The sequence below is a fragment of the Gymnogyps californianus genome, chromosome 2, assembly GCF_018139145.2.
Source record: "Gymnogyps californianus isolate 813 chromosome 2, ASM1813914v2, whole genome shotgun sequence".
Lineage (NCBI taxonomy): Eukaryota > Metazoa > Chordata > Aves > Accipitriformes > Cathartidae > Gymnogyps > Gymnogyps californianus.
The window spans coordinates 11,485,806-11,496,244 of NC_059472.1; the positions used below are offsets into that span (position 1 = coordinate 11,485,806).

A 10,439-nucleotide genomic window follows, 5' to 3' on the forward strand; every position below is an offset into this window, starting at 1 on the left:
CGCCCCTCGGTGCTGTCCCGGGCAAACTCCGGCTCCCAATTACTTCCCCCCCTCACCAAACTGGCGGGCTGGGCTGCCTTATGGCACCGTTCCCTTAAAGGGGCCGCGTGTGAGCGTGTGCGTGCGAGTTTGTGTGTGAGCGTGTTGCACACCCGCTCCCGCTGCCAAGCGCCGCGAAGAGCTTTGCAGCCGCGGCGCCGAGAGCCCTGCCGCCCGACCTCCGCTTGCAAATCAGCCTCGGCGGGGAGCAAAGCGCTTGGCATGTAGGAGAGGAGAGGGAAAAAGGTGCGGGGAGGAGGGGAGGGAGGGAGAAGAAGAAGGGGGGGGGGGGAGAAGGGGGAAAAAAAAAAAAAAAAAAAGAGCTGCCTCTTTAAATGCTGGGGGCTGAGCCCTCGCCGGGGCGTCCGCAGCCGGATCCAGCCTCCCTCCCCTTCGCCGTGCCTCTCCGGCGCTTGTTGCACAGCCCCAGTGCCGGCAGCGCGGCGCACGGGCGCTGCTGCTGCGCAGGGAGCGCGGAGCCGCGCCGGGCCGGGGCCATGATCCAGCCGCGCTGCGCGCCCACCCCCAGCAGCCGCGCCGCCGCCCGCTCGCCCTAGAGCCGCTCCCGGCGCCGCGCAGCCTTCCCCGCCGGGTAAGTTTGCAGCCGCCCGGTGCCGGGGGAGGGCGCGGGAGGGAGGCGCACCTGGCCGGCAGCCCGGCTCGGCTCGGCGGCGGGCAGGTGCGCGCCTGTGCGGCTCTCGGGGGGCGCAACTCGGCCGTCCCCGACTCGGACCTCCAGACCTCCCCCGGCGTTTGCAGCCCCCCCTCTAACAGGTGGCTCGGTGCCTGCCCGCTCCCCCGGTGGCTCCTGCGCCTTCCTCCTCCTCCTCGCTGCCTCCTAACAGGTGGCGGTGCTGCCTCGCCTTCCTCCGTGCAGGTGGGGGGTCCGCACCCCCCTGCGGCCACCGCTGCCCCTCCTGGAGGGGCTCTTGCAGCCCCCGGGGGCTCTCGCAAGGGCTGTGTTGCAGCGGGGAGCGGTGGGGTGCGTGTGGAGGGGGGAGCTGTGCTCTGCCACCCCGCTGCTTCTCTGGAAGCCGCTCACCCCATGCCTGCCTTCATAGCCCCGCTGTGTGTCTGTCGTTGCAGCAGGCATGGGGAACCAGGTGGAGAAGCTGACCCATCTGAACTACAAGGAAGTTCCCACGGCTGACCCGACAGGTATGGACAGAGATGAAGGTCCCAGGATCGGGGTCTCCTACATCTTTTCGAATGATGATGATGAGTTGGAGCAGCAGCAGGATTCGGTGCATGACCTGGGGGGTGAGCACCCTGTCCTGCAGCCCTACGATCCCCAGCTGCATGAGGTGGAGTGCTCGGTCTATTACCGGGACGAGTGTATATACCAGAAGAGCTTTTCTGAGGAGGACATGCTGCCGGAGGAGGGTGATGAAGGCGGTGGGGGGCATCTGAGCACTTACACCCCAGAGAACCTGCTGAATAGGTGCAAACCGGGTGACCTGGTGGAGTTTGTGTGCCAGGCCCAGTATCCGCACTGGGTGGTCTACGTCGGGGATTTTCAAGTTGTGCACCTGCATAGGCTGGAGGTGGTGAACAGCTTCCTCACCGATGCCAGCCAGGGCAGACGGGGCCGCATTGCCAACCAGCTGTACCGCTACAAACCCCTCAGCCCGGCTGTGGTGGTGCGCAACGCCCTGGAGCAGGTGGGTTGCAAGGACCGGGACTTGAGCTGGAGAAACTCTGAGTGTTTCGCTGCCTGGTGCCGGTACGGCAAGCGGGAGTTTAAAATCGGCGGGGAGTTGCGCATAGGCAAGCAGCCCTACCGATTGCAGATCCGGCTGGGTGACAAGCGCAGCCACACGCTGGAGTTTCAGAGCCTGGAGGATCTGATTATGGAGAAGAGGAGAAATGACCAGATTGGTAGGGCTGCTGTGATCCAGGAACTCTCCAGCCACCTGCAGGCTGCAGAGGAGGAGGAAGAGGAGGAGGAAGACCATCGTCATCCAGGTGCTCGGACTGCTGTGGAATAGCAGCCTCAGCACCACCATGCTGCTTAGCCTGGGTGATGGGGATTAAAACTGAAGGCTGCGAAATTGAGCTGTTATAAGCCCTTTGGGCCGCTTCGGTGCAGCTTCATTCCAATCACATGTGAAAGGAAGGGGGAAAGCTGATTAAGTGTCTGTGCTTTAGTGCTTAACTCCTTCAGTGCTTGATGATAAAACCACTGACTTATTTGTAGAGGATAAAACTCAGGGCAATTCTACCCCTCTCCACTCCCACCTCTTTCCCTTCCTCTCTGCCCTCTTCGTGCATAGCGTTTTCCTCAACCATCTGCCAGTAGGCCTGACCCTACAAGATGCTAAATGCCTTTGACATCTACTTATCAGCAGAAGTTAAGAGTATTTAATGCTATTAAGAAGGAGCCAACAACTTTCAGGACGTGGCCATGTAGCTCTGAGCGCATGATTAGTTTGGTAGCTGAGAAGCATGAGGATATTGTTTTCCTTTCTCTTCCCCTGTTTCTCTTCAGTTGTGGCTCCTGTTGGTATTGCAACAAGCTGCTAGCTTGCCTGGAGCAAGGCTTCATGGATTGGTAGCCAGCTCCCCAGAAGCTGTAAGGGAGAAACCTCCACTAATTTTAATGAAATGGGTTTGATGTGCCTGGTGCCTTCTTAATTGATAGGAACTTACAGATGGGCTGGCGGAGCTCCTCCTTTGCTATCAGTGTGTGGCTTTGAGGATGGAAGATGTATTTATTGCTGACCAGTCCCAGAGGAGGAGGAAGTTTGCAACCCTGATTAAGGAGTCTGCACATTGGTGTGTGCTGGGACTCTTACAGGCAGATACTGAGCTATGCCAGTGCTTGTTACAGGCTGCCTGGCTTCCCCTAAAGCAAATGGCAGAGCTCCCGATTACATCTGTGGTACACATCAAGGCAGTAGAAGCAGGTTGTTCATGTGCAAGAGTACGTCTTGAGTAAGCTGTCCCTCGAGAGGGTGGCTTCTTGGCTGGGTGCTCCTGGCTGTGAGCGTGTCACATGTTCTGCACCACAGTAAACACGGCTGTGAAGGGAAGTGATGGGAGGGAGCAGACTGGAAGGCATCGCAGGCAGGGGGGTTTGGGTGTTCCTTTTTTCCTTCCTTACTGCAAAGCAATTTCCTCTTCATTAGGGATTTCATGTTTCCTTTTTTTTGCTAATTTTTATAGTATACAGCTGAGCTATAGCATTAGAGAAAAGGCGAGGACATGCCTCCAAAGTTGTTGTGCAAGTCCCTCATTAAACAGGAGAGGAGGGGGAGTGCAGTGCTGCCTGCCTTGAATATTCCCTGAACTTGTTTTCAACTGTTGAACTGGTCTCCCACACGGGCAGCACTGTCAGATCTTTGTCCCGGGATCTGAAGTGTGTGAGCAAACACTGATTTGGAGGCAGTTTCTAATGCAAAATTCCTTCCCCTTAAAGCACAATAGTGATGAGGTGAACTTCAAGATAAGCTTGAGTTCATTTAAATAATGGAAACTAACAGTGTGATGTAAACTTGAAGCATAGTTAATACAGTCTTCCCTGCAGTTGTTTACAGTTATACCACGAATAGCAAAGTACTCTGCGTCCTTTCCACCCCTGAGATGGGAGCAAAGTTTGTCATTTAAGAATAGGTAGATACCAGCTTTTGATTAGTTAAGGCTATATAAAGCACCTTTGCCCATGTGATCCAAATAGATAGTGGTGTGTTTTCTGCCTAAAATATACAAGCTAGGAAAAAGCTGTGAAAGACTACTTCATCCTCACTTCAGGAGGAAAAATAATTTTTAAAGTTATGCAAATACACCATATACTGTTTCCTTAATGACTCCCATGCTCTCATTTTGGGCTGTGAAATACCCAAATCCAAAGGAGAGTTTAACACCACCACCAAGCTCCCTTAGAATGCTATAGCTCAGGTGTCTGCACTAAGTGGGTTTTTTTCTCCAATATGCAATTGAGTTGTACTCAAGTTACTGTGGTTGTCAAGCAGAGGTGCAACCTTGCTTTGAGAGCATAACTACCCATATCTAACTGTTATAGGGTTAATATGTGGATGTCTGCACACAGGTTTTATACAACTACTAGTAACTACTAAAAGCTGAAATGATCACTGAAATAGTCCGAAAAAGAGTGAAGGAGAGTCTCTCAGTTGTACTGACTGATACAAGACAATTGAGATTATCTAGACCATGAGTAAATGTCTGGCTGTGGTTTCTTTCGTACTGAAACCTTGTACATAACAAAGTTTATTTCACTGTGTAACATAGGTCTGTAAAATAATATTTTCTTACAGATATTTTTGAAAGTTAAAAAAAAATCCCTTCATAACCTTGCATTTGAAAGTAAGTTGTTATGCACATTATTTTCCAGTCCTCTGAATGGGTTTATTTTTCATTAGCGATCTAAAGTATATTCTAGGTCATAAAGTATAGAAACTGCTATAAATGTCAAATACTATGTATCTACAGGGTACTAAACAGTAAACTAGTTGTGAAAATATTTTTCCCTTGTGTCTGAAACATCAGAGCTATGTCACTTAGCCATTTCTCTCCTTCTGAGATACTCTGCATAGTCTGGCTTTGTTTTCTGTTCTTTCTTTTCACTTTTTTTTTCTAATAAAAAAAAAGGACCAAATCTGCTTGGGAATGGAGAGCAAAGCTTCTTTGACCAACTGAAATCGTGTCTTGTGCTGATCTTGGTGCTTCTCTGTACCGGTCATGCCTTTTGGGATAAATTCCCACACAGGCATAGGGCCTTAGCAAAGAATCCCAGAGCTTGCAGTGCCTTGCTAGGGTGGAGAGTGGAGGGGGGAGCTTGCCTCACAGCAAAGCAAAGTCTGGCATGCATTCTGCTGTGTTATAAAACCTGTATGCTCCTCTGACACCTGGGATACAGGTGTTCAGTATTTAAAACATAGATATTTGGAATCTTTAAATTTCTCTGCAAGCTATGTTTGGGGATTTATTCTGTCTCCTGGCATTCCATTATGTGTAAAAGTAGAAGAGCAGGGGAAGCCTGGAATTTTTTTATTTAGTCTGGAAGAGGGCTACCTCTGTACAGGGATTTCTTATTCCAGCAGATAAAGATGCAACTGTTGAATCTTTAACAGGCGGGTCATTTTTTCCTACCTGTTGATTAGGCAGTGTTATTTAATAGGTGCTACTAAACACCACTGCAAACATTTCTAAGCAGTCTGGTTTTAAAGCCATGGACCCATTAATGAGCTGGATGTGAGAACAGGAATTGCTGTAGAAGCACATCACAAGTGTTTAGTTTCTTCTCTTTGCTGTACTTCACTCAGTTACTGTCTGCAGACTAGAATGGGATTTCTAGAGCTTGATTTTAAAGAAAAAGATCTCCCAGGAAAACAGACTTTTTTGTGTATGTGACTATTCAAGACTCTTGTGTAGATCACAAAAGAGGGGGGAAAAGAATAGATAAAAGTGCTTTTCTCTGCAGCTTCTTTGACATATAGAAATTCAAGTGTGATCCTTCTGCAGAACTGCTGGTTCAGCAAAGGTCCTAAGCCTATACCGAAGTTTGAAGTTGTGAGTAGACCCTACCTTGAGCCACTTGAAAAATCAGTAAGACTATTCATGTGCTTGAAGTTAAGCGTATATTTACATTTCATTGTGAATAAGGGCCTGGAATTTCAATCTGAGGTCTCTGGTGGAAGCGTGGAGGATCTGAGGTTGCATAATGACTGGGGGAGAACAAGTAGTGCTGTGAAAGCTGTTTCTCAAAGGGCCTCTTGTCTAAACAAGGCTTGTGGAATCCAGCCCAAACTTTGGCCTCAGTTTCCCCCTGGAAATCTGGGAGCTGCACTGATTCAGTGAGAGAGGTGTATTACACAGCAGTTGTAAACTAAGCTGATGATCGTGCTGCAGACTGTTCTCTGGTATCTTTGTCTGTCTTGTCGTGCTTGAACTTTCCCTCGCGTTTTAAACATTTAAAGTTAATATCATTTGTTTTGAAAGCCCTTTGATTGTGCAAACACTTAATCATCTATATGAATTTACTCATTTGGGCATACCTACTGCTACTGATAGGATGACTGCTGTGAATATCATTATGCACATGTTAAGGCTGGCAAGACTGAGCCCCAGATGTGTAAATGTAGCTCCAGCTAGGAAATGTAGATGAGCAGTCTTATTTCCCCAGAGTATTGGTGTGTTTGATGCAAATAATGTCTTGGAAAAGGCTTTATAGTAAAACCTACAATTATCCCTTGATGGAGTAATTTTAAAAACACAATTTAGACATTCACCTGCCATGGCAGTGAACAAGGACATAAGCTGAAGACTATTTCAGGTTATCTCTGATTCTGTGTGAATGCAAAGTATTGATTACAGCAACTCTCTAGAGCTCACCTGGCCAATGTGGTAGGCAGTTGTAGGGTAGGCAGGGAAAATACCCAAAAGCTAATTCAAAACCTATATTTTCTTACTTGGAAAAATATATTCTTCAGACTGAAGGGCCCTAGACTAGAGAAGTAAACTTTCAATTGTTTTGTATAAATGAAACCCTAGGCAAACTTCTTAAGTTTTTTTCATTTAAATTCAATATTCCACTCTCAGTACTAAAATAGGTAATATTAATGTGATGAATATATTTCAGCTTTTGAATGTAATGGTGGTTTTCTTTTTCTCTTCTCCTTTGGTTACATTTTACCAAAGGTCTGTCCTTGGGTGTGTGAAGTGTGTTGTTGAGTGGTTTCCCACCTGTGCTTTTCTGACAATTAACAGCACCAACCATAATTCTAACAGCCATGTAGGAACAAATATTTTTTTGAAAGCAAAATTTTAATTTTATATAACGGATCAGAGACTAGTAACTAAGTAGAGGTAGGATTGTTTCCAACAGCAGTTTCTATTTGTAAGAAATCTACTGTTAATTGAGTATGTGTTGACTACTCTTACAAATCAATGTGCAGTGATAAGGCCAGGTGTATTGTATAATGGGCTTAGACTTTCAGATTAGGTTTTTTTTTTAACTGTGGATAGGAAGAAACCAGGGTGACTTCAAACACCAGTGGTTTAGATGGTTCTTTTGCATTAATATTGAATTAGAAGCTTTCTTTAAATGCACACTTGAAATTCCTGACATTGTAACGCTTCATGGAATCACCCACAGCAACAAGTGTAATCACAAAATATGATTTTTTTCCACCATGAGCATTTTCTGTAAGCTGTCTTTTGTCAGTAAATGTTGAATTGTTAGTGCAAATATCTTCTTTTCCTGAGAAAGAAGTACAGATCATTGATTGTACCATTTCCTTCAAAATGAAGGGCATTGCATAGTAACTAAAAAGGAATAAAAGATTTATAGTATCTTTTACAACCTTTCTTTCTCTTCTTTGTTTTTTTTAATGGCGTGTTTTTCCCCAGCTTTTTGGAAAACTAATGATTTCTCATGATGGATGCATCAGACACAAAACAATCAATGATTTCACTAACTTTGCATGTCAGATCAAAATCTAACTCTTTGGTTGTGTTCTTGCTCCAAAGAGAGAGGAAGAATAATCTCTGTACAAGGCCAGACCATCAGCTGCTTAATAGGCAATAGCTATATTAAATCTGATGAGGATCTGGCCCATAATTTAATTTTAAAAGTGGAAAATGAATTCAGCAGAAGATCATATAGTATTAGTTGGCACCCGGGCTTGCCTTGTCTGCCAGCAACTGCTAAAGGAACAGACGTAGCGTCTGCGAGAGGGAGAAACGAGAGAACATCAGAACTCACGGGGATTTTTTGGAAAATCTGTACAACTGTTCAGTTTGTGTGATGTTTTGTCTCATGGAAGCTCCAGGGATGGAGTGGGATCTATATTCTAGCCACACCAGGTGCAGGGCCATTTCTTACTACAATGAACGATCCTCATCACCTTCAGTAAGATGTTACATACCTAGGGTAATGGTTCTTAATTCATCAAAGCTTTCTACCGCGTGCACGTCCACGATGACAAAAACAATGATACAACAAACAAACTGTACTTCTCCCTGAGATCCTGACCAGAAAGAGCTATTTGAATCTCACACAAAAGCACCGAGTCAGCTCAAGCAAGAATACTTTGAGTGAAACCATCCTGAGGAAATTTAGCTGTAACAAGATGAGACTTCGGCCAAAAGTACCGGTGGAGATCTTAGCTCTTCTGTGGGTTGCAGCTGTCCTTGACAGCCTTCTCACAGGTGTGACAGAGTGAGACAAATTCTTGTAACAGAGACAGCAGCTTTTAAGGCTCAGGGCCGCAGGTGGGATTCCACCATAACATTTAATTTCTAGCTCTGGCATGGATTAGGAGACTTTGAACACGATGTATGAGGCACCCAGCTGTGCCCTATGTGACTGCAAGAGTGCCTGAATTTTCAGGTGTCTGATACTAGATCTGAAAAAGAACATGAAGAACCAAAAATGTAAGTTGGGTGACTGAATCAATACCTGAAAATCCCTGCTCAGTTGCCACCTAGCACTGGAGGCCACTAAACTCTGAAGCTTGATTATTTTTTTTTTTCTTCTTTATTTATTTACCATCACGTTTCCAGAATCTTGAGGTTCTAGGCCTTTGGAGTTTCTCCAAGTACATAAAGTAAAGCAGCTCATGACTTCTCTCACAGCCTGTGCCCATAAGGAGGGAGATCCAGGAAGCAGGATCCTGCCTCACATCCCAGTGGCTGCTCCCAGAATGTATGTGATCTCAGATGCCAGAGGAGCTTCTTAAAAAGGACATTCGCACTGCCCTTTTATTTCAGAACACACCCGAGCTAGAAATAGGTTAATGTAAAATGCATATACAGGGACGTGGACTGTGATGAGGTCTGTGCACTCCTCGCTGGCTGCTCTGAGCCACTGGACTTGTGCAGAGAGGTTTTCTCTTCAGTTCCCTCTTTTCTGCACTGTGGATCGCTTCCAGCAGAGCACTCGTGAAAGTCCTCACCCCACAAAAATCTAGAAGTGATAGGAAGGTTGAATCCCCGCATCCCCAGGCAAAAGAGGAAATCAATTTTCAGTCTTCCTCCACCCTGAAACTCTGCTCAGATCTCTAGGATACTGTATAAAGGAAGGCTACCCACTACTAACACCTCCTTTGTCTTTATAAAGGAAGGCAGCCCAAGTTTTAATTTGCAAGAGTGGTTGCCTTGTACTTTCTTCCTAAGAGCTCTGCGCTGTGGCAGGAGGCAGTTCCTGTTAGCCAGGAGTAAGGTACCCAAGTACTAGAAGGGAGGGGTGTGGGGTGGTGGGGAACGGCAGACACACATTCACAGAAGATCCTTAAGGGTGGGAGGGACCTCTGTAGATCATCTAATCTACCCCCTTGCTCAAAGCATGGGCAACTAGAGCAGGATGCTCAGGGCTGCATCCAGTCAGATTTTTAATAACTCCAATGATGGAGACCAATGACCTCTCCAAGCAACCTTCTTATATGCTCTTTTCTTTATGTTTGAGATTTGTCAAGAAATCCTTGATCATCCATGGCATCTTTGCTTGACTTCTTGCACGTAGGGATGGACCATTCTGGAGCTTGGAGGAGGTGACTGGTGAACACCAATCAGGTGTTGTGGACCTCCTCTCCAGGACTGTGTCCATGGGATTCTTCAAAGCAGGTCCCTGAGCCGGCCGAAGTCTGCACTTCTGAAGTCCAGGTTGTGAATCTGCTATTTGCCTTGTTCCCGCCTCTGAAAATAGTGAACCACACTATCTTGTGGTAACTGTAGCCAAGGCTGCCCCGATCTTCCTATCCCCAAACAGTTCTTCCTTGTAAGTGTGCTCCAGAGAGCGTCTGTCCTCATTGGCTCCTTGATCCTGTGTCAGGAAGTTGTCATCAATATACTCCATAAACCTCCTGGATTGCTTGTGCCCTGCTGTGTTGCCCCTCCAGCAGATACTGGGGTGATTCAGGTCCCCCATGAGGAGCAGGGCCTCCAGTCATGAGGTGTCTTCCTATTGTCCACTGAAGAAGGTCTCATCTACTTTCCATTCAGACAGTATGTAGCAGCCACCCACCACAACATTGCCCATGTTGGTCTGCCTGCTAACCCTGACCCATAAGCTCCCAGCAGGCTTATCACCATCCCCAGGCAGAGCTCCATGTATTCCGGCTCCTTTCGCGTAAACCACAAGTTCACCTCCTCACTACCCCAGTCTGTCTTCCCTGCAGAGCCTGTATCCATCCATTGCAGCCTTCCAGTTGTGTGAGTTATCCCTCTACATCTCCGTGATCCCAGCAAGATCATAGACCTGCAACTGCATGCAAACCTCCAATTCCTCTAATCTCCGTGCTGCGTGCATTAATGTAGAGGCACTGCAGAGAGGCCCCCAGCATGCTGATTTCCCAGAGAGCTTGCCCTACAGAGCTGTCCTATCGGCACTTCCTTATTCCTGTACGTACGCTTTGGGTGAGCCCCCTTCAGTCCACTTCTGC

General features: G+C 47.1%; 1 protein-coding gene across 3 annotated transcripts; it reads left to right on the forward strand.

The window, feature by feature from the left end:
• The first annotated feature begins 247 nt into the window (after positions 1-247).
• Positions 248-7,349, forward strand: LRATD2 (LRAT domain containing 2). Of its 3 annotated transcripts, none has more exons than XM_050892500.1 (2): positions 248-285; positions 1,126-7,349. In XM_050892500.1, exon 2 carries the CDS (start codon positions 1,131-1,133, stop codon positions 2,025-2,027), a length of 897 nt encoding a protein of 298 aa, XP_050748457.1. In that variant the 5' UTR covers positions 248-285; positions 1,126-1,130; the 3' UTR covers positions 2,028-7,349. The 3 variants fall into 3 exon arrangements, with proteins under 3 accessions (XP_050748457.1, XP_050748454.1, XP_050748455.1); XM_050892497.1 differs by lacking the exon at positions 248-285 and adding an exon at positions 529-631; XM_050892498.1 differs by lacking the exon at positions 248-285 and adding an exon at positions 529-631 and having other exon boundaries at positions 1,129-7,349.
• The last annotated feature ends 3,090 nt before the right edge of the window (positions 7,350-10,439 follow it).